The sequence below is a fragment of the Tetrahymena thermophila genome (genome assembly GCF_000189635.1).
Source record: "Tetrahymena thermophila SB210 genomic scaffold scf_8254371, whole genome shotgun sequence".
Taxonomy (NCBI): Eukaryota; Ciliophora; class Oligohymenophorea; order Hymenostomatida; family Tetrahymenidae; genus Tetrahymena; species Tetrahymena thermophila.
Genome location: NW_002476155.1, coordinates 479852 through 504286, shown reverse-complemented (window position 1 = coordinate 504286; position 24435 = coordinate 479852). Strand labels below are relative to the sequence as shown.

Below are 24435 nucleotides of genomic sequence, written 5' to 3'. Positions count from 1 at the left end.
TGGTTTAAGATAGTTTGCCTTAAGGAGAATAGTTTGAAATTAAAGCAATTATTTAATTCAAGGGGTGAGTATCTAATTATCTATCTGATTTATTTTTTAATTTAAAAAAATCATAAGATTAATTAAATTTTCAGCTTTAGCTATTACTGATATATAATTAATATCACTAAGTAAACGAGTGTTTTATTTCGAATTCACCAAAAGAAAAATAAAAAAGAGTTATTCATTCAACTTTAATCGTCATATCGTCATAGCCAATTTATCGAAAAAATTGAAATGATGTAAATTGGTTCTTAAATTGATAAATAATTAATAAAAACAAACATTTATAACAATTAAAAAAATAAAATCTTAATAAAAATATTGGCAGCAACTAAAAATAAATAACTAAATCAATCAAACGAAAACAAGCTATTTTATTTAAAAGAATAGAATATTTATTAAAATTATTTATAATAAAACCCTTTCAATAAAAAATATCAAATATAATTACCAAAATATCTTTAAATAAAATGAGCTTAAGCAAAGAAAATATCTCTCTTAATTTCGACTAATATACCTCCAATTCCAATTAAGAAACAGAATCTTTTATGGATATTTCGCCTTGTATGAGCAAGTCAGCTTCATCATATTCTTCAGAAACTCGCTAATAAAAAATAGATAAGTATTTGGTTACTTATTAAGAAATGCCTAGTTCTGAGTGTCTTGAAGTTTTTAGAGAACAATAAAAATCAAACTACCTAAAAAACTTGATTAGATCCTTTAATCGTTTTATCCTTGATGAAGGTGATTCAGTGATCATTGAGTGCTTAGACATTTATCAAAAAAAATGCGCTTAGTTCAGGCAGTAATTCAAAAAATTTATTAAAAGGAGAAACATTAACAATTCTCTTGTCAAAGATCTCATACTGAATGATCGTTTTGGTATCCTTTTCAAATACTATCTTGAAGTATACGCAGTTGATTGGCTTAAGCAGAGCCTTAAAATTGTAGATGTTAGATACCATATTTTTTACATTGTTTTTCTGCTTCGAAGTTACTCCGACTCATCTCTTCTCGACACAATAAAATTCTACTCAAAGTGAAAAAAATACCAATAAATTAATAATCTTAAAAGCAAAAATCGCTGGTTCATTTCTATTTGTCTTTCTTACTTAAAAAATACTCTTTTATCTCTAGCCTCCTGGCTATGCTGTCTAAATATGAATTAAATAAGACTAAAGAGTATAATTTAATAATTTAAATCATTAATAATTTTCAATATTGAGGTACTAAAATAATAACATTAATCAACTAACTAACTAAATAATTTCTTTAAAATTATTCAGAATTTTATTTTCTTAAAAAAAAACATCTTCATTCAATTAATAAAAATAAATAAGAACTCAAATTCTAATTATATTCAAAATTTATTACTAAAATTGAGTTATGATTCAATTTTTATTTCTTTATCTCTGTTCATCTTTATACTTTATAAGTAAATTAATTAGTCATTTTTAATAATCTTATCCATATATTGCCTTAATATAATTTAAAACTTTCTTATTATTTTTTTTTCAAAAAGCCTCCTAACCTATCTCTATCTATCTATCAATCTATCTATCTAACTAACTTTGGTTTTTGTTTTTTTATACAAAATAAAAAATAAATATATAAATCAGTTAACTTCTCTCCCTGTTTTCATCTATCCTTGCTAATGAAATAGAATGAATTAGGATGAAGCATTTATACTCATAGTACTGTTTCATATTTATTTTTTATTTTTCGTTTAAAGCGTAAATAATGATATGGAGAAAGCGTTAATGAATAAAAATATCAAGTTTTCTATTAACCTTTGATCATTCTTTAATAAAACAATATTTTTTTATGATCATACATCAATACAAACTACACTTCTTTGTGTATACAGCTTTAAATTTTGTTTATTATTGAAAAAACCACCAGAGCCATTTTTATTGTTTATTTTTTAAATAATTTATTTAAATAACACATATATCATGTCAAAAAACAATAGCTAAATATAATTTAAAATTAAACACTTAATGGAAAGCCTTTTGTTTATCTATTTTAAATTTCAATATATTGCCATTTTGAAAACATCTTAATATTGATCTAATTGATTTAAAAAAACTAATGTTTAAAAATAATCTTATTTTTATAAAGATTTATCCAAGAGAAAAAATATTAAAAAAGCATTAATTTTCATTAGAATTTCTTGAAAGTGAGTGTAAAACTTGTTTTTAGTTATTCTTCTATAATTAATTTAAATTCATATAATAAACCAATCATATCTATTGTAAATATCCAATTTTTAACTAAAAGTAGAGTTTTATATATAAAAGAATTTACTGTCAACAATCAGTTTGGTTATTATAAAACTTGAATTTTTAATTTTTTAATGTTATGAATCAGAAAAATAAACCTCATAACTAAAATTATTTTTATACTAATAATAATAGAGTTAATAAGTTATTTTTTTTTTCTATTTTATAAAATTTAAAAAATAAACTTCTATTCTTAAAAACATGAATCAAATATATTTAGATGAAATTCTCTCACAATCGAAGAGTGTATTTTATCTTTACTATCCAAAGAACTATATATTTTTAGATTGAAAGGTATTTATTTATCATTTAAAAATAAATTACTCTTTGCCAATATTTTAATTTAGAGTTTTAATTAATTACATCTATTTGAAAATAGAAATTACAAAATTCAGACTTAAAATAATTTTCAAAATAATTGATTAGTAATGTAAAATAATATTTAACAAAACTAAAATTATCTTCTTTTTTATAAATAGAAAAATAAAAGGCTACCCAAATCTTATTAATTAAATACTTAGCTTAAATTGAATTGAATCAATTGATATTTATAGTTTACAACAATATCTACTAACATTATATTTAATTTTATTTAAATTATATAAAAAATGAATCCTGTATAAATGGAAAAACTTAAAAAATTGTTAATAAACTAATAAATAAATTTTAAATTAAGAATTATTTTAAATTATTTTTAAGCATAATTTTTTTTCTTTTAAAACTAGATTAATTTTTTAAAGATTAAATTTAACCTAAACTTACAAATATACCGCTTAAAAAGTAAGTAAAATATTAATTAGTCATATTTTGTTTATACTTAGTGGCTATTAGGTTTACTCCTTCTACAATAGCTAGACAATATTTAATATTAAGAATAAATTTATAAATCTGATTAGTTTGAGAATTAAAAAAATTAATCTTTTAAAAGATGAGATTTCATTAAATAAAAAATGATATTTTTCTATATGATTTAGGTCTTATTTAATATAAAGGTAAAATTTATGTAAAAGAATAATTAATTTTAACCCATTTGCCTAAATGTGGGTGAAAATTTTACATCAAAAACTAAAAATTATGTATTAAATAAGCATAAAGTATTCTGAAAATTATAAAAATTAACTTATTTGTTACTTATATTTTGTGTTTTATGAGAAAAATTCTATGATAATTGAATCTGAGAAATAATTTTATAGTAAATAATTTTTAATTTGTTTACAAAATTTATTAGCAATGACTTTTATAAAGTTAATGCTTTTGTATTTGGATGCTGCGCCCTTAAATATTTGTTTAAATAATAAATCTAAATTTATTTATAAAATAATGATGCATTATTAGTATTAAATATTCAAAGATAGTCATCAGAAATAATAATATTTTGATAAGGTGTTATTTTTTTTGTAAAAGAATTAGAATGTAGATTTAGGACATTTTTCGAAATTTTTAATTTACTCATAAGTGATAATAAATAACTTTAAAATATAGATTGATGATATATCTAAAGTTTCAAATTGGATTTTGATATTTATTTTGCTTGTTTGATTGATTGATAAATTGTATGTATGTATGTTTGTTTGTTTGTTTGGTATTAAGGAATTTGCAATTTTGCATTGATTTATATTTATTTTTGTCAATAAATTATCAAAATTGAATTAACTAGATAAATTAAGAAATAATCAAACTCATCAACTCAAAAAAAATTATAAAAATGCACACTTCATAATAAACTTTATCCCTCTTAGCTGACTTCTAAGTTAAAAATCAAGATTATAACTCTTTCTTATCTTCACCTTAGGAAGCATTTGATACTACTGATTTAAATGCACTTTTAACAAGAGTCACTTCATTTTAATTTGATAATATAGTCACAAAAAAAAATGAAGAAGATTATGAAATAAGTGATGATAACGAAGATAATACTGGCAGATAAAAGAATTAGTGCTCTTTAGAGTTTAATTTCTCAAATAAAGTATAAAAAATAAAACCCTTTACAATTACCAGAAACAGAGGTTCACATTTTAGAGTTAGCAGAGTTGCTAACTACTCGGAATTGTTTTTGAGAAATCTAGATGATAAAACATGTTTCATGCTCGCTGGAGATTTCACAGTAGATAGAGGTGTGTTTTTAAAACAAAACTCTTCTTAAGTGGAAGCCTATTGCCCATTACATAATTATCGCCCTTAAGTTTCTGTATAAACTGGTAAGAACTATGTTATTTGCACTCTCAACTAATCCTATAATGGTATTACTGATATTTTAGCTCCTGTAACTATGCTAAAACTTTTATAAAACTAATAAGCTTTTGAAATATCATCATTTATAATGAATTACTAAAACTACATTAATTAGCTGCAGTTGATCAGAACTAATTTAAATAATGCCTTTAACAAAGAGTAGTTGATAGAGTAGGTAAAAGCTAATCACTTGAATTCACTTAAAATTGCTCATGAAGCTATGGAAAAAGCTGATAAAAACAAGGCATATGTTTTCCTTTACATGAAGTTCGACTATGAAGCAGGAACAAATAAACTATTCTTTGTTGGAGGTAACACCAAATTTACTGAAGCATTCCTTGGCTAAAACGATATCACATTAATGAGGCAGTACTGTTAACGATATAGTTTCCCTCATTTTAATGATGTCTCTGGTGTCCTTAATGTTTTGTACTCAAAATTCTAATCCAAAAATTCATATTTCTCAAATTTAGTTACTTTTGACGATGAAGTCCTTCCCTTTGAAGGTGTCAGAGAGTTTGTTCCTCTCCACTAACTAGAAATTGCTCCTGGTCTCTCTGTTGGAGATAAATTCGAAATGAGAGAGTTGAAGTTCAACCCTAAAGTTTATCAAAGTGTAGCCTAAATTCGTACTGAAACTAACCAAATGGAAACTTACTTGAAAATTGAAGATTTAGGATATACCTTAGAGGCAGAAGCCTTTGTTAATAAATTTTACAAGAAAAATAAAAAATCAAAAACTAATCCTCCTACATCTGATTCTTCTTCAGATTCTCAATTAAGAAAATCATGCTTCAATCTCTGAATCGCAAAACGATGGCGTTGCTTTTGGCACAACCACAACTAAAACATATAATTAAATATCTCTTCCTCTAACCTCAATTTAGAAATAAATTTGTTAGAAAGTATATTGAAAATCATCAACATACAAAATTTTAATTTGCTTGAATTCAAAGATGAGGTAGTATTTTCTTATAGTAGTCGCTTTAAAGAGAATAACTAGTGTATGCAAAGCTTTTAATGCTCTAAATTATTAATAATAGGCATAAAGAGTTAAAGAGATTACACACTAATTCTCTTGGTGACGCCATCGTTTAAATTAAATCATGAATTTATGTAATATTTGTCAGAATATTATTTTCATGATTTTGCAAATGCTTTTTGCAGCAATCACTTCTAACATTAATAAATAGAAAATATTATTAAATTTATATATTCAAATAAGTTAATAAAAGAATAAACAACGAGGAAAAACCAAATAATAAGGAAGTAAAAAACTAATTATATATATTTTACTAATAAAGGTAATTTTATCTTTAATTTAAATTAAAAAAGAATTAGGTAAATCAATGTACCTTATATTAAAAACTATTTATTAGCTTTAATAATAAAGTAAAAATTTATACATATTTATTAATCTTTTGTATCCGAAAAATATAACCTAAATTATAACACAATAAAAACCATCAATTTTCATTTTATTTTTATTTCAAATCAATTACTAAAAATGTATATAATCAAGCTTAATAGTAAAATGGGTTGCTTTTAGAAGCTTAGACAATTTTAATTAATCAATAAATAAATTTTAAAATTGGAAAGTGTAAAGAGATACAAGTAGAAAAGTACGATTAAAATTGATCAAAAAAAAAAGTTTTTTTCATTTCCTAATTAAAAATGTTAATTCTATCTAAAATATTTAGATTAAAACTTCTCATTAGTATTTTTTTTCTTTCTTGCTTTTATCATACCAAAAAAACATTAAAAATTAGAAGTTAAGTATGCTACACAAGTAACAAAGTAACAAAAAGTAATAATAAATTAATCAAAGCTAATAGAGCTTTAAACTTATTCACTTATTTATTAAAGGTCTAGAACGAGAAGAAAAATTTTACCATGATTTATTATATTTTTCAGATTAGGTAACTAATTGCCTGATAAGGGTCATAAATAATCAGAATCGATAAAGACAATTAATGAAAATAAAGAATCAAATAATAAATATTTTTATATCTTTTATAGTAATATTAAATAGATAAACAAACAATTATCTAAAATATAAATCAAAATTAAAGTACGTCAACCTTTAGTTTGTCATCTTTGCTATTTTGTGAATATTTTTTTATAGTTATTCAGTTATTTATATTGTTTATAAATTAAAGATTCTTCAGAATAAGTTAAAATAACAGAATTAATAATTTTTATTTTAGTGTTTATTTCATTTTTCTGTAAAAATGTCCTAGTAAATTATGGTAAATGAATTTAACTTGAGTGTTAGTAATGAACAAATGAGCGTTAGGAGTAAATGTAAAGATAATTGTGGATCATGCAATAGTTTTGAATAGAACTTTTATAGAAAATATAAAGAATTTTAAATCAAAATTAGGTTGATTTTGTTCAAATTCATCAAAAATATGAGATGCAAAATTTTTAAAAAAAGTATTCAAATTATAGTAATCTGTCTCTCTTTCTTTAGAAAGATTAATCCTCATTATTACCCTGCTGCGTAATTTCAATAAATTTAGTTTGTATTTTTAATATATCTCATCCAATATAAAAACAAGTAACAAAATTTTTGATTTACAAATTACTTTAATATTCAAAATCCTTATAGTCTTGATAGTCCCAAAACATTCTATATTGAATCTAAATATTTTACATACCTTCTGCAAAATTAAGATTTTAACAAAAAAAAAGTAATTAAAAAACAGTCTAAATTATAAAAAAGTTTCTGGTCTAAAGCATATATAAAAAATACTTGTTAAATAACTGCTAAGTATAAGTTAAATAAAATGAACAGTTAATCCAAATCATTTTTAAATGATGAAGAATCATCTTCTCCTGATTTAAATAATAACGAATTAATGGATCATTCCTCAAAAGAATGTTTTAGTTTGTTTTACGAAAAACTAGATGATTGCACTGGTTTTGACTACCACTCATACATTAATAACTCAATTTCTTTAAATTAACAAAATAACAGCGCAGAAAATATATTTAATTCCAACGAAACTGAGGGTTATTCTAATCAAGAAATAGTGTAACATTTTGTCTCTTCTCCCTATTTAGAAGATAAATCATTTGAAGTGTCTTACTCTGCTTAAAATTATTCGGAAGATAATCGATTTTTGTTTGATGCTAAATTTGTCGAATAATAATAATAATAATAATTATAATAATAAAAGTAAGCTAGCACTTAAAAATATGGATTTTAAAATGGATTGATCACGAAATCTGATGCAGATTAATGTATTGTGCAGCCATTTATAATTAAAAGAAAGAAAATTGAAGAAAAAAAAGATGACAATCAAAATTTTATAGAAACTCAATATAATTCTTTATATATTTACTTTGAAAAATTGAAGTAAAAGAATAAAAAAGAGGGACTATCAAACAATATCTTCGAAGAGGATGAACCCGTTTCAGATAACTTCCACTATTTGAATAAAAAGGAATATGAAAACAAGAAAAAATAATACATTTTAGAAAAGAGAAGAAAAAATGAAGAAAAGAAAAAAAGTGAAGAAGAAGCCTTAAGTGTACTAAAGTAAAAGAGGAAATTCAAGCCTATCCGCATTCAACAAAAAGCTGAATACAAATAGAGCCTATACAAGCTGATAGATGAATAATTCAATTTCTTATTCTATGGTGATATGTGCGTTTGTAAAGATGTATTTACAGATCTTGACATAGAAAAGATTAAAACTTCTTGTTGTCCTATAAATTACTTTAGGCCTCCTGTGCAAGTATTTAAGGGAAATAATTATTGCCTCGCTTAGCTGGATGATACTTATAATGGAACAACTGATGTAAATGCTGCTGTCCATATGCTTGATAGATTAAACACATACGAAGCAAGACTTATTTCAGAATTTTTATCTAAAAAATATTCTGTTTAGCTAAGTGGATAACAAGAATTTAAAAACAAGGTGCTTAATCACTACAATAATGATGAATAAAAAATTCGTGAAGTTGTGGCATAAAACCACTAACTCTCTTTAAAAAAAGCTTTTGACATTATAAATAAGTTAGATTAAAACAAAGTTATTGCTCTGCATTACAAGAAAGTAGATCCTTATACTTTAACAGTTAAATAGCATTTTGTAGGAGGCAATACTTCCTTCTGTAATTTATTTATAGGATCTCAAAATCTTGATATCATGAGCTAATTTATGTCTCGTTGGGGACTACCTCACTATATGGATGCTAAGGGAATCATAGATTTATCTCGTGTGATATTTGAAGGTGGCACATCTTTTACCATGAGCATGGTAACTTACGATGATTTTGAAATCCCACTTACAACAACAATAAAGCGTATTAATCTCTAACCCTTTGAAATTATACCTGGCCACGTACTTAGTGATTTCTTAGAAGTGAGATTATTAGAAGGAAATTAAAAATTAATTGATAGTGTTCATCGCTAAAGGTATCTGACTCCATAAGCAGTCATTGAAAAATTTAAGTTAGATGACTTTCATTACACAATCGAAGCTGAATAATTCATTAATAAATTCTATTCATAATAATAATAATAATAACAATAATAATAATAATGAGTATCACCAATCATCATACAAAACTTCATCTTCTTGAATTTAATCAAAATTCAAACTTTTTCTGATATTATATATACTTATTTTACTTATTATAATTACAATAGATAAAATTATTTTGATTTTGATTAAAAAATCAGTATTTTGTAATTACATCTTTTATATTACTACTTTATTCTTACCATATCTTAAACAAAATATTAACAACCTTATAAAATTTACTAAAATAGATAACAAGACCTTTTTTAAAAAAATAATATAAAATTCATGCTTTAGAAATCAGTACATTTTCAAATATTTTTCAAAATAATAATTTATTTAAAGATAGTCAGCTACTAGCTATTTATCTTAATATCTTCTTTCTTGAAATCACTCTAATTTGAAAAAAAAGAATTTACTAACAAATTTCATTTAATATAAAATTGAAGATTTATTAATATACTAAATTCTGAAAAATTATTAACAAAATATTAAATAGTTTGATTGCAAAAAATAATTAATGGTTAAAACTCATAATAATTATTATTTAATTCAAAGTATTCACAAGCATTTATCAAATTTTTTTGTATTAATGGAAATTATCTCAATATTTTAAATATTTATTTATTTATTTTTGTTAAAATTAAAAAATTTTCTTTGATAGCTGTTATAATTATAAATAATAAATTTTCAGTTTCTATCTATTTACTGATTCAAAATAAATTTCTACTGATTTTTAAATAATTTAAAATTTAACAAATTGAACCATAATCAGTTAATTTATCAAGAAGAATAAAACTACTTGAATAGCCAAATAATATACTCAACTCAAACTAATTAACTAAATGTAACAAATTGATTTATACTGACTTGCTTTTAATTTTAAAACTTGAATAAAGATAGTTTACACTAAATAAAAAAAATAACCCTTTTAAAATAAATGTTGAAATGCATGAACTAAATAAAATATACAATTTTTTCAATTAGAATAGGAAATATCAAAATTTAGGTCATTAAAAGTGTATTTATTCCTTTTTTCTCATTAATTTACCAAAAATGCTTTTTCTCAAAAATTAGCCTTAAGCTTAATGAAAAGATTTTTAAAAACTATCTAGAATAGTCTAAATTAATGAAAATTTAAGGTGAAAATATTTGCATATTACTTTTCTATATACTTTGATAACTTTTTATTTTTTTTAATCTTGATTAATTTTCAAAACAAAGATTATTAAAAAACAACTTATTTTTTTGAATGGATTAATTTTTTATATTAACTTTACTAATATACTTTTTTAATATTACTAACAGAAATATTTTTGGTAATTTATTGTAAATCCATAAATTGTATTCGTAGCCCAGTAAGGCTTAAAACATAAAAATGAATTTCGATATAAAATATGATAGAAATTTATTTCCATAAAAATTTGTAATAGTTTGCAGAATTACAGTTCTAAATGTAAGATTAAAGCTTTCTTATTTAATTTATTTAAAATTTATTTGCAAGCTAGAAATTCAAATTTATTAAACCACTAAATAAAAAAAGAGGTAAATCCTACTGGTTTTCTAAAATCAAAGTAGTAAGCATATTTTGATATTGAAAAAAACCAAAAAAACAAAAAAGAAAGAAATAAAAATAAATAATTACTAAGAAACCTATTTTTAATTATATAATATATTCATTTTTTATATTTGCATTTAATTAAATAAAATTAGTTCATTTGATCATTTGCTTTTCCATCTATTTGTTAAATTAAGTTTTATCATTCAGACTCTATAATATCATTTGCTGATTCACTCTAGAATGTCTAAAAAGGAGTCAGTTAATTATTTGCATTCAATAATTCATTGCTACACATATTTTTGAGCTGAGCTAAGTTGTATTATGACTCAGATGTAGGTTTCCAAATTTTTATTACTTTATCAGCACTTCCACAAGCAAAAACATTTTCAGCACTTGTACTTTATACTTTTGTTATGCAATTTACTGACTGTAGTCCATTGTTAATATCACTAATATCTCTAAACCTATTGTTTTAAGTTGTCACAACCTTTATTTTACCATCTTTTTGACCAACGTATAATAGGTTATTATCTTTGTTTGACTCTAAACAGATAACTTATTCGTTTGAGTAGTGTGTCTATTACTTAAAGCTAATATTTGAAGGATTTGTATTCCATAGTTTTAAATTATGGTCCTTAGACCCACTTACAAGATAACCATTCAGTATGGCCAAAGAAGTAACTGCATCGTAATGAGGAGGCTTAAATGGATCTATGGATTAATTTGTTTCCATGTTGATTCTTCTAACATAGTGATCTCTGCTTGCATAATAGATTATATTATTGTAGGGTAGAACTGAAAATATATCTTGATTCTTTTCTCTTTCATCTATAACTTACTATTTTCTGATATCCCAAGTTACAAGTGCACCAAAATTATTTAAGCCTTTACCTGCAGAATACAAAATATGGTTTTAATCTACATAAAGTTGCTTGATATCTACATTGTGTCCAGTTAGAGTACATACTTTTTACATACTTATCATATCCCATATATTGATATATTTATCACAAGCAGTAGCAATCCATTTTTCTTATTCTAAAATTGCCAAACCTTTCACAAAATGGTTATGGGCTTGTATGTCACTTACACATTTTAGTGTTTCTAAGTCCCATATTTTAAGGGATTTTACAGAGGTTGAAAATAAAAAGTTTTCATGACTTTCTACACAAAATACTTAACCTGTATGAGCATCATTGATTTTTGCTAAACACTCATATTTACAAGAAAACGGAGTTTCATCGCCAGGAGAAGCTAATCCATTATTGCTTTCAACTGAATTTCTTAATCCACTTCCATTTTAGCCTTGTAATGACAGGCTATTATTGAAATTATTTTAGCTATTTATCTGGTTAGCTTAATTTAATGAAGTGCTTAAGTCGTTTGCAAAAGAAAAGATCTAACCTGAATTGTTGAAAATATTGTTTGTTGCTTGACCTTGTTGATTCATTTCATTTACTATTTTATTAATATTGTTATTATTATATGAAGCTTATTACTAATGTAACGATGTTAAATCTTCTGACTCTGCTAAAGAAACATTGTTTGTGTTTGCTTATTCTGGAACTTTAAGAGGACTGCCTAAGCTGAATCCTAAAGAATTGTGATAGGAACTTGTATTGTCACTTGAGGTATTCAAAATGGTATCTATATTTTTATTTTATTATTATTATTATTATTATTCTATTTCTAGAGTTAAATTATTGAAATTAGGCATCTAAGTTTCTTGTCTTGATGGATTTCCTTAGGAAAGTCTTCCTCTTACTCCAAAATCTGAAGAACCATTTGTATTTAAAATTTGCAATTGCTATAATGCTTACTGCTACTATTGTTGCTGTTGCTAAGCTAAAGAATTTTGTTATAGGCGAGCTTCTTGAATTATATTTCTCTTCTAAGCTAGAGAATGAGCTTTGGTTTTGCTAGCAAATAAACTAATATGAGTATCATTATTTGTAACTTTATCAAGTATTTAAAATTGTATGTTTCTGTCTTCTCTGTTTTCGCTAAATGAATGCTATTCCTATTAGTTTGATTAGGCTGACAAATTTTACAGAGAATTTATATGCTATGATTATGGTGTATTTTGTACGGGAGTGCTCGTACTATTATTGTTATTATTTTATGGGGTTCCTTCATTTGTATTAACTTTCCCTTTTATTTCCTTTCTTCTATCTTTCAAAGACTATATGCTTGCTATTTCCTTAATGTTTTTATTTATGCTCTAATTTTGCTATAATCCAGGTAAATTCAAGTTTGGTTGTTAGTTTTAAGCTTAAATTTATGTTGCATTCTACGTCTAAGAAGTGTGATTTGTGACAACACCAACTGCTTGAATTTACTATTGCTAGCTGCTTTATTCTTCTTCTATATATTACTTATTTATGCCAATAAACTTATCCTTGCAGTTAGCTTTCTTAAGATCATCATACTTTTACTGTAAAGTATCATTCCTATTTTGTAATGTTTTTACTCTTAATTCATGTTGCTTGAGTTACCTGGTTAGATCATTAATTTACTTCTATTAAAGTTTAACCGTATCTTCTTGGTTTTTATTGTCTTTTTTAAATGGAGATTACTCTGCTTAATATTGCTGTCTCATCATTTTATATCTATTACTAGATATCTATTTTGGAGGAGACCCTTTATTTTTATTAAATCTGCGGTTTCCATCATCTCCTATCTAATTTACTTACATATACCCAAAGCTCTGTTCATCTTAGGTTTAGTTAATTTCAGAATCAGAATCTGAAGGACAAGGCTAAGACTGAGACTAAAGCGTCTGTGCTGCTTATAGCTAATTCTGTAAACTATCAATTTGTTATTATAGCTAAATTTAGCATATGTCTTTTTGATTTTATAGCATCTTAACATATTACTATAAATCTGCTATTTAAAGCTTGAGGTTTTCTATTTTATCCTGGTTGCGAAGTATCTCATTACTGCTCGATCCAAATTTTTCAATTAAATATTTAAAAAGAATTTTTTGAGTTTGGATATTGTTATATTTCTGTGATGTTAGAAGTTCATTTTACAAAGTTTCAAAACTGCTTGAACGCTTATCGTTGATTAGTTTGTTTAGCTTCTCCTTTGTAAATTCGTATTTGGCTTCTAAACTATCAAGTCTGCTCTAAATCTCTTCTAATTCCATTTTCTACTAATCTATTTAATGCTGTTGTTACTCAATCATATCATCACCAAATAAACTCTCATCTTTATTTTTATTGCCAGCTTATTTTTCATTAATTGCTTTCTCTTTTTTTTCAAGATTTAGCTTAAACTCAATATACTTTTATTAAGCTTCTTCTTGCTCTTGTGAAGTTGTTTTTAACTCCTCCTCTACTTTTTCAATATTCATTTCTATTTCTATTGATTCTATTAATTTGCATAGACACTTATCAAGAATTTCTTCAAGGTCATCAGAGCTACTTTCTGCAAATGACTAGTTTGTAAAAGCGTTTATGCTCGTATTTAAAGTTACATTTTGGTCTTCAGACATACCAAATTGTAATTCTGTTTTCTATTTACGCTTATAACGCTGAGAAGCAATTTTTCCTCTAAGCTAATTAGTGCTCTTTGAAGAGATAATTTTCTTAATTAAATCTCGTGACCTAATCATTTTATTGTATTCTTCTTACTTCTTCTGTAAAAGACGCTCTTACTTTTTTGTCTAATTTTATAACTTAAATATTTGCTTTTCCTTTTCAATATTCTTTTTTTTTTCATCCATTAAATCCTTATATTTTTTCTGTTTGAATTTTTCAAATTCTTCATTATTCTTTTTAAGTTCTTTATAAAGGTTAGTCTTTAATTGCTTAAATTTATTTATTTCTACTCCAAGTTATTGTATTTGTCTTTCTTAAGCCTACACAGTTTTTTAGAGTGTCTCCTACTCCTTTGCTTTTCTTTTGTATTCATTGAGATTAGATTGCATGTCTACTACTTTTTACTTGAAATTTTCAATAACTCTTTATTTCTCAGCAATAGCTTCCTTAGAGTTATTATTAGATAACTTTTAAAGAGCCTCATCTCTTTAATTTTCTATTTTTTTCATGTCAGTTTCAAGATGAATAATTTTTTAATGGTATTGTTCTTTCATTTTCTCTAGAAGCTACTTTTAGAGCTCTAATTAATTTTAGTTTAATCTGCGTAGATCTTCGCTTTTTTCTTAAATAGATCCATCAACTTTTGAGAGCTTTAGCTTATTTTAGTTTTCTTCTAATTTTAACTAACTTTCCATTTAAACATACTCAGGATCCATAGATATTTAATCCAAACCTTCTCCTTCATCATTAAACTCTTCTTCTTGCTCTTCTTACATTATACTAGTATCTTGAATATTTTCCATATCTGCTGCTGTTAACTTTACATTTGCATTTTTTAATAAATCTGCATTTTCTTTTTTTAAGTTTTGCAACTCTTTCATAAGCTTTTTAATTTCATTCTCTTTTGTTTTCAAGTTTCTATTCAAGGTAATTATCTTTTTTTCTTTTTCACACAATATTTATTAATCTCTAATTGAAGCTCTCATCGACTCTTCAAATTCAAATTGCATCTCTCCTTTTTCTTGATCTTTTTTTAAAAGGTCTTTTTTTAGCTTTTGTATGTTTTCATTATACTCATCGAATAAGTTTTGCTACTCTTAGCCCAACTCAAGTTCACCATTTTGATTAATAAAAATATGCTATTTTTGATCCTCTCCTTCAACATCCATACTATTTGAACTTGCTTAATGTAATAACCCTTTTTCTTTTGCTATTTGTAAGATTTTTTCTAATTTTAATCTATATTCATCCTTTTGCTTTTAAATTGTATAAACCTCTATCTCTCCTTTTTAAGTATGCGATTTCAATTGGCTATTTTCAGCTTACAGCTCTTTTACTTTTTTCTCTAACTTTACTTAATTTAAACGCAATTGCTTTATTTCTTCTATATCAGCTTCATTACCGATCCCTATTGAAAGAATTGCTCCCCCAACATTATTATTTTGTTTTAGCATCATGAGGTCCTATGTCAATTTTCTTTTTTGGCCACCATCTTCAACATTTTGTAATGCATTTAATCCAAAACCCATCATGCCATCTGGTATTTTTACATTATTTGTAACTAGCAATTATCTATACTTTGCTATTTCCAAATGAGCCTCTTATATTTGCTATTTAAGGGAGCTTATTAAAGCACTTTGTGGATCCCTATTTACAATTGGTTTATTTTTTATTCTTCTTGCCCTACTGGCATACTTCAAAGTGTTAAGACTCTCTTCAAAGTTGCTTTCTGCAGGACTTACACAAGCAATCATAAGTGTATTACTATTTCCACCTAAACTATCTTAAAGGATACGAGTTAGCTTTGAATCTCTATAAGGAATATGCTTTTTTGCAGCTCCAGGCTTTTATGGTTCTGTGAGAGCTGATATAACATTACCAAGAGAAAGAAGACCCATATTAATGTTTATTCCTTCCTTCATAGTATTACCAACAGCACCTGTTTTCTTTATACGTTCACTTCCTGCTAAATCAACAAAATGAAACTTACTTGTTTTAAATCCCTCATTAATAATGTTCTCTACTGTTTTTTACCCATCTGCATCTTCAGGAATCATAGCATTTTAATCTTAATTTTGATATAAATCATCGATACAATGCTATTCTAAAAATATTGTAAAAACCGCATGAGATCTAGAGCTTGTTTAATTCATGAGAGTAGCACTAGTAGACCTGCATAAACCTCCCCTTTCTAATGCTGCAAGCATTTCTTCAGGAGAATTTACCTTCTCTTCGGTTATTCCATATAAATTAATGCTACCATCAAGCTCTTCCCTAATAAATATATTATTTGCATTTGCATTTGACTTTCCCTTTTTTGATGCAGCAGCATTATTAGTACCAGATATAGCATTAGGATCAAGCAAATCAATAATATTATCATTATATATCTCAAAATAGCTAATTTTTAAAAGCATTTCTACAGATTTTTCTTTCTCCCTTCTAATGCTAAATATTTCTCTAATTACTCTTGGAATTATACCCATTTCTTATGCATCGTTTAGGCTAGTATTTGATGTTCCCATTGTAAAAGTTTTACCTGATCCAGTTTATCCATAAGCTAATACCGTGGCGTTATAACCCTCAAAAGATTTATTGAGCAAATCTTTGACACACCATTGATATACCTCTTCCTAAGACGCTTCTTAGTCTATAACTTTATCAAACTCAAAATCCTTATCTCCACCTATTATAATTTTATTAGATTGTGTTTTAACACAAGAGCTTTCACAATCAACTAGCTCTTTATTTATAAAAGGTCTTACTCTTACTGCAACCTAAACCCTGCAATCATTTTTCCTTTCATTATTTTAACCTTTTTATAGTAATGAGAATTATTAAAAAGCTTTACTAAATAAAAATTTTACTTGCATTATTATTTTAGTTAGATGATTATGTGTTTGATAAACTATTTTTGGCTGAAGCAACAGCGTATTAATCTGAAGCTTCACTTCTTCTATCTGATGCTTAATTCATCTAAATATTTGAAAACTCTTGAAAAATATTTTTTTAGACTCAATCTACTTTATTAATGTTCCTTGAATATTTATGATAGTGTTTCTAAATACTAATTAATTTATATAATTATTTATGAGATAGATGTTTAGGTTAAAACTATAGACTGATTGATCTATCTATATCTTTGAGATTTAAGAGACAGAAATATAAGTTATATAATAAATATAATAAATTCTACTTTAATAATTAATGAAAGCTTATAAATATTTTAAAAATAAATATTAAGCTTTTATATCTTCAATACTTTTATTCTATCTACACTAGAGATTTATGAATATAATTCAGATATTTGATTATTTAGTCTGAGGTGTCTTTTTAAATATAAATAATTAAATTTTCAATATTGTAATATAAATAGTTTCGATTAATATCTCGTTTGATTAAGCTTTTCATATGTATTATATATAATTTAATTAGTAGTTCTGATTAGATCTCTTTCCAACTTGAATATAAATCTTTAAACACAATTTACTTAAATTTTGTGTTTTTTAATTTTTAATTTGAATTTTTTAAATATCTGAATTTAATGTATTCAAACCTAATATTATAAATACTTCTCCTCTTTTAGTAATTATAAAACTCGTTAATACTTAAACATACATAAATAGTGTTATTTATATTATTCAATAATTTACACCATTCAAAAGTAAATGTAGAATTTATGTTGATTTCAAAATCTTAAAAAAATACTTTCAAAAAAGGTAAATTTTACTTTTATTAAAAATCATATCAAAAGTGAAATAAAGCATTTTTATTTTCAAACATAAATTATTTAATAATTTATTCTAATTCAACATTTTTAATCTAAATAAAATATTTCTTATACATTTTTAATCAAGTTAAACATACTGTACTTAAAAAAAATAAAATCTATCAAAAAAAGCTAATATTAAACTTTAATTCAGAAACTTGTAGCAAAAGATTATTTAATAACTCGAAAATAATCTAAGTTTTTTTATTAATAAATAAAAATTGTAAAGTAATTAAAATTATTTTAGAAATTAAAATAGAATGCCGTAAATAATACAAATAAGAAGCTCTTTATATAATGAAATATTGTAATTAATTGAATAATTTTATTTCAATTTTATTTTATGCTTGCAAATGAAGATGGATATAATCTATGATAAATTTTTTCTCTATTAGATAAAAGCTGTAAAATAACTAAAATAGGATGTAGTAAAAAATATGAAAAAGAAGTTTTTAAATTTCAGTTTAGATATTTTAATTTAATAAAATAATTTAATTTTAAATGAAATTGGATATTAACTATGATAATATATATTTTTTTAAATATTTAATAAGATTTTTAAACTTACTAAAATGATTTTAGAATTTAAAATCTAACATAATATAAAATGAATTAGTAAGAAGATGTATATTATGATAATATTTTTTAAAAATTAATAGGATTTTTAAACTTATTAAAATTATTTTAGAATTAAAAATAAATGAAGTATATTAAAAGAATTAGAAGCTTTTTATTTAATATGAAAAAAATTAATAAATTTATAAATAATATTTTTAAACTTTTTAAAACGATTTTAGAATTGAAAATCTAATGTAGTAAATATTATGAATAAGAAGTATTTTTACATATAATTGTAGATATAATAATTAAATAGAATAATTTAATATGAATTTTATTTTATATTTAAATAGGTAGAAGAGCATAATCTATTAAGAAAGCTAGCTCTCTATTTAATATCTAGTTTAGTGCGTCTGTCAAATTTAATTAGAAATTTTTATAAAAATTTTAAAAGTTTTATTAATAAATAAATAAATAAAAAGTTAGTTATTACTTTAGCTTACATAACTATATTTAACTATCTATTTATCTAATCTATTCTTCTAGTTTTTTTCTTCCTCAAATAAATTTGTGATGATTGTTTTAATTTGAAATAATTGTTTATTTGTAAATTTGAAAATATTTATTGTTAATAATATATGTTAGCTTCATTAATTAGAAATTGATAATAAACTTTTCACTTGGATTTGGTTTTTAAATTAATTAAAAGGCTTACTTAATATATATCTTTAATTAATTTTCAAGTATTTATTTTTTCACTTTTCATTGACTTTATTTTCATTTGCGTTATCAAAATCATTTACATCAAAATGATCTATTATTCCTGCATTATGGATTGGGATGTCATTGTTTTTATGATATATATTTATTTTTTGAGTACTTATTTCAGTTGAGTTGATACCCATTCCATCTATATTATTATAAATGGTTAATCTTTAGCCATGGAGTTCTGAAATTCCATTGTTGTTTATTCCATCACCTTATGTACATGTACTTTAGAATTTTTTTCTTCCTTTGCTGTTCGTTGAGGATTCGTTTTGAGATTTATTTTTATCAAAGGTAGCATCTTTGTTTTAATCAATTTATTCTATATCATCAACAACTTATATTTATTCTTGTTCTATTTCTTCATTATCTTATTGTTATAAACCATTGAATTCTTTTGTTTTTTGATTTTTATTAGCTGATTAATTTACAGAACTATCAGAAAATTAGATGATGTAGCTATCTTCATTTTACAAATTATTATTTTAATTACAAGCTGGAGGTAGCTAGCTCTGATTATTGTGTTAAATCTAAACTTATTGAGGGTTAATTGGTTCTGCATTAGCTTGATTTTCTTGCTATAAATTTATTACTTATTACTAGTTTTCAATCATTTAAGCATCCTACATTGGTTGAATATTTTAGTTCTCTATATCTGCGATAATATCTTCGTGGACAACAACATTTTAATTTGCAATTTATTCAGGTTAAGCTTAATTTATATTAATCTCATTCGGATTATTAATTGGTTGAATGGGATTGTTATTATTATTTTGGTTTGGATTGTTTCCTTATTGGTTATTTAATTCTGTATTTAAAATATTATTATTTAGAGGTACTACTGAATCAACACGAACTTCATTTGGCTATGAGTTTTTATTGTTTTTTGTGAAAGGAGATTTTCTACAGTTAGGGCATGTAATACTATTTACAACCCATTCCTTTATACATACTGGATGGTAGATAGATTTACAGCATTTAGTTCTTTTAACAGGTGCTTCGGCTTAAAAGTCTTCCAAGCAGATAGCACATAAAGTGTCTTTAGCTTTTGATTGATCATATTAAAAGTTTTCTAACTAGTTTTACAAGAATATTTTTTATTGTTCTTCAGGGTCGTCAGGAATTTCTGAGCTGTCATTAAATTTAAAGTAAGCACAAATAATAAATGGTAAAAATAAGATGGCGGAAACGCTTACTACTAAGGAGAATCCTACTAAAATAATAAACCATAAATTGTGATATAGATACACTATAAAAATAATCAGGGACTCATGTTCATGAATGCATCCCTTTCCAAAGTATTGAAAGGCAAAAAAGAAACTTATTCCATAAAGTATCCAACAAGAGACTTGAGCTAAAAAAAATATCTTATAATAAGGAATTTGCATAGAGTTCCAAAGCACTTCACGAACCTAAAACACAGAAATCTCTTTCTAGTTTGAGTAATACCTGAGACGCTCTACGCTCTATAAGAAAGTTTTGAAGGTTACATTCTCTGTCAAATTTAAATTTTTACAGTGTTAATTAAAAAATTATAGGGTTGCTTTTTCAGATAGTAACATATCGACTACCAAGAAGCAATAGAATAATACAGTTATAATTGTAAAGATATGAATTTACTATACTGAGCAAGATTTAATGGCAGTTAATATCAAATAAGCAATACCTGTTAATGCTGCTGCTAAGCATATTAAGAATGAAACTAGATAGAATTTGTATAGCTAAAGAATCTTTTCAAGCGCAGGTGTTTTTATAGTTTCAAGCTACCTTACAGAAAATTAAATCATTATGTTATATAACCAAGATTATTCAAAGTAAAATGCTTATTTCAAAGAAGTTCTTTGGTTATTATAAATCTTTATACTCTTTTGTAAATAAATAAATGCCTTAAGCGCGTTTATCTTTCAAATCTTTATGATAATATTCAGTACTTCTATATAATTTCACTATTACAAATTGCTTTTTTTAGTGTTTGTGAATTTGTAATATTATCTTTTTATTCTTAAATTTTAAGTATTTGTAAAAAAACAAAAAATTTAATTTTTTAATTCAATCAATCGATCTTTAAAAAAGATAAATTATGTATCCCTTTTTTTATTTCTCTCAAATTTCTTTACTTTTTAATGTTTTCTTACTAATTAATTATAAACAAATCACCTCCGCACTTTTATATCCAATGCCTTCGTAATAGATAAATAAGGGAAAGCTTGTTTGCAATTACAACTTTACATCAGATCATTATATCAAATAAATAAATAAAATTGAGAGACTATATTTGTCTTAACAAAACTATAAATCAACTATATGAAATTCTACCCACAATTTTATAACTAATAAATTTGTTATTATATGCTTCCTTTGAATTTATTTCATCATTAGGTAATACCATTAAAATTTCATCCAATTTACTCAAACAAATTTCCAAATAATTACCCAATAACTTAAATTTAATCAAATATTTTCTTCCTCTCATTTCATTATAGTTAATTTTTTCAATCATAAATTTTTTTAACCTTCTGTTTATTAAATTACCAATTTCTTACTGAATAATAAATTTTCTTCAACAAGTTTTTTTACTTAAAGAAATACATATAAGTATATAAGTGTTAATCAAACAATATTAAAAAAGTGCTAACTAAAGGTTTGACTAGACCATTCAATTAAAATAAAAGAGAGATAAAATGAATATAGAAGAAAATAGTTTGAGTAAATCTAAATATTAAATTTTATAGTTTAGATTTATTGATTGATTGATTTCGTCATCATTTGAGTAAAATTTTTTTAAATTTATAACTGAATTAGCTAGAATTACTCAAATATATTTAAAATTTATGTTTTGTCTATTTTACTCTTCTGTGTTAAATCAACAGATTTTACGTTTGTTTGTTGAATTTATGACCTAAAACTAAAAATTTATACCTATCCTAAATTGAAACAAAAAAGGAATGATATTCAAATAGAAGAAATGGCTAGAATAACAAATAGGTTGAGAAAATAGATAAAAATATACTTTATTTATTCAAAAATGTAGAAAATAGGAAGGAACTTTTTTGAAAAAATTAATAAAAATTTAGATGTACATCTTTTCTGATGAAATTTTTGAATGAATGAGTTGATCTAATCAGCGAATTATTCATTGATTGCTTTAATTACTTAATTTTTACCTTCTCTTTATAACTTATCATCTACTTCTAGTAAAGTCTTACTACCTTGTTACCTAAAAATTTAAAAAAGGAAAAAATTAAGCTTTTAATTTCTTTTATTAATTAAAAAGGGATTTACTGATTTTATATTGTATTGTGTTCTATGTTTTTCTCAAAATAAACAAATTTAGAATTTCACAAATAAATTGGGTTACTTTTATTCATATCTTAAAATCTCTTCTATTAATAATTGTAATTTCATAAATTTATCTACCTTTACTAAATTCTTATCAATTTCAATTCCAATTGACAATACTTACAATTATGATTCTCTATATTTAAAAAAAGCTAATGTCATTGCAAATAAGCTAATTGTTCTACAATTACTTATGAATGTAAAATAATTTTCAAAATATTTAAATTGAGTAGCAAGTTTTTATTTATCTTTTTTTCTCAGCTTAAATTTGTCTATCACAGAATTTCTATAAAGTTTCTCTTTATATTCTTTATTGTTTCTTAAGAAGCTTTATTTTAATTATTTCTGAAAACATTTCAATATTTCAAACTTTTAATCAAAAAATTTCTTCTTTTCTGAGTAAATCTGAAATAAATTCTTAGAAAAGATGTCACCTTTAATTTATATTAGATTTTAGCAGTATTGTTTCATTTAATATTTAAAGCATTTATACATCATATTATTCTAAAATAAGTATTAGACTCAATAATATTGTAGTATTATTTATGAGTATGAAAATAGATTATTAAGTATATTTCCTATTATCTATATCAAACATTTAGATATGTCTATTAATTTTTTAGCCTTGCAAGTATGATATAGAATGTAATTTCCGAAACAAATTGAACAAATCTTTAAAATAATTTTTATATTGTTTTTGTGATATAAATATAAATTTAAAATTTGTTTTTTTTTGTTAAATTATAATATTTTAATTTATATTTTATAAAAATTAAGCTTTGTCTAAATATAAAACAGTATATTGCAATAATCTGGACAAACAAATTAATTTTTTTTAATTTCTTAACTCATTTTATAGAGAAGCTTTAAAATTAATAAATATTTAACTAATTAATAAACTCATTTTTCTTATTTTTAGTCTTTCATTTAAAAAGCAAATTTTTTATTTTATTTATTTTAATTGTTAAAAATTTATATTAGATTTAGATATTAATTTTAAATAAATAAAATAGGTACTCTTGTTCAGAGCTGAGTATCAGATGAAGAATTTAAATATTTTTTTAATATTGCTTCGATTTTGATACATATAAACATATTTTACTTCTTAAAGCTATAAATTAAAAGACTAATAAAATTTCTTGTAAAAAAATTATAACTAAGGTAGATCCTTCTATCTCTTCATCTACTGAATTATTAAAATATTTTTTAACAATGATTAAAAGTTAGTAATTTTACTTAAAAATCCAATTATACCATAGAAGCATATAATTCTCTGGATGATGTAAAATGATAGGAAAGTGTATTTAAATATGTTGCTTTTATACTAAATTTAATTATTTAAAATATATATTCATCTATAATTTATCTAAAACTAATTATCTCAAAAAACAAGAAAAAAAAATATATCAATCCTCCTTTAACTATTTTTATATAAAAAAATAGTAGAAACAAAAAGGATTTTTTATTCATGTAGAAAATCACTTTTCATAAATTTTAAGTCTTATCTAAATATTTTAAACTTCATGATCTGATTTTAATAACCTTTTAAAAATATTTGTTTTATAAACTATAGCTGTAGATGTGTTAAACTAATAATCAAACTTTATTAATTCCGAAATAGAAAGTTTGCATTTTTTTCAATGCTTTTAATTTAAAATTTCAGCACAAATTTTATTTTCTCAAAACAATTTTTAATTTACAAAATAATCAATTGTAAGATTTTTTTTTGATGTTATGCTAAATAATAAAAGTAATTTAAACCAAATATTTTATCAAGTTTTTTAAACTTAAGTTTTGAAATATAAATAGGATG

At 23.6% G+C, this 24435-nt stretch overlaps 5 protein-coding genes across 5 annotated transcripts; 4 read left to right on the top strand and 1 right to left on the bottom strand. All coding sequences in view use genetic code 6, as the record gives it.

Moving 5' to 3' along the window:
• Positions 1 to 512: 512 nt before the first annotated feature.
• On the top strand, positions 513 to 1085 carry TTHERM_00469320 (hypothetical protein; the record flags this gene model as incomplete). Its single annotated transcript, XM_001025128.2, has 1 exon — positions 513 to 1085. The coding sequence occupies one exon, from the start codon at positions 513 to 515 to the stop codon at positions 1083 to 1085; it is 573 nt and encodes a 190-aa protein (XP_001025128.2).
• Positions 1086 to 4029: 2944 nt separating this feature from the next.
• On the top strand, positions 4030 to 5361 carry TTHERM_00469310 (hypothetical protein; the record flags this gene model as incomplete). The annotated part of the gene is made up of 1 exon (XM_001025127.3): positions 4030 to 5361. The coding sequence occupies one exon, from the start codon at positions 4030 to 4032 to the stop codon at positions 5359 to 5361; it is 1332 nt and encodes a 443-aa protein (XP_001025127.1).
• A 1876-nt stretch (positions 5362 to 7237) lies between these two features.
• On the top strand, positions 7238 to 9112 carry TTHERM_00469300 (hypothetical protein; the record flags this gene model as incomplete). Its single annotated transcript, XM_001025126.2, has 1 exon — positions 7238 to 9112. The coding sequence occupies exon 1, from the start codon at positions 7346 to 7348 to the stop codon at positions 9110 to 9112; it is 1767 nt and encodes a 588-aa protein (XP_001025126.1). The 5' UTR covers positions 7238 to 7345.
• Positions 9113 to 10848: 1736 nt separating this feature from the next.
• TTHERM_00469290 (kinesin motor domain protein) lies at positions 10849 to 17167 on the bottom strand (the record flags this gene model as incomplete). The annotated part of the gene is made up of 2 exons (XM_001025125.2): positions 10849 to 17006; positions 17059 to 17167. 2 exons carry the CDS (start codon positions 17165 to 17167, stop codon positions 10849 to 10851), a joined length of 6267 nt encoding a protein of 2088 aa, XP_001025125.2.
• Positions 17168 to 20199: 3032 nt separating this feature from the next.
• Positions 20200 to 20736, top strand: TTHERM_000469289 (hypothetical protein; the record flags this gene model as incomplete). Its single annotated transcript, XM_012800264.1, has 1 exon — positions 20200 to 20736. One exon carries the CDS (start codon positions 20200 to 20202, stop codon positions 20734 to 20736), a length of 537 nt encoding a protein of 178 aa, XP_012655718.1.
• Between the last annotated feature and the right edge of the window lie 3699 nt (positions 20737 to 24435).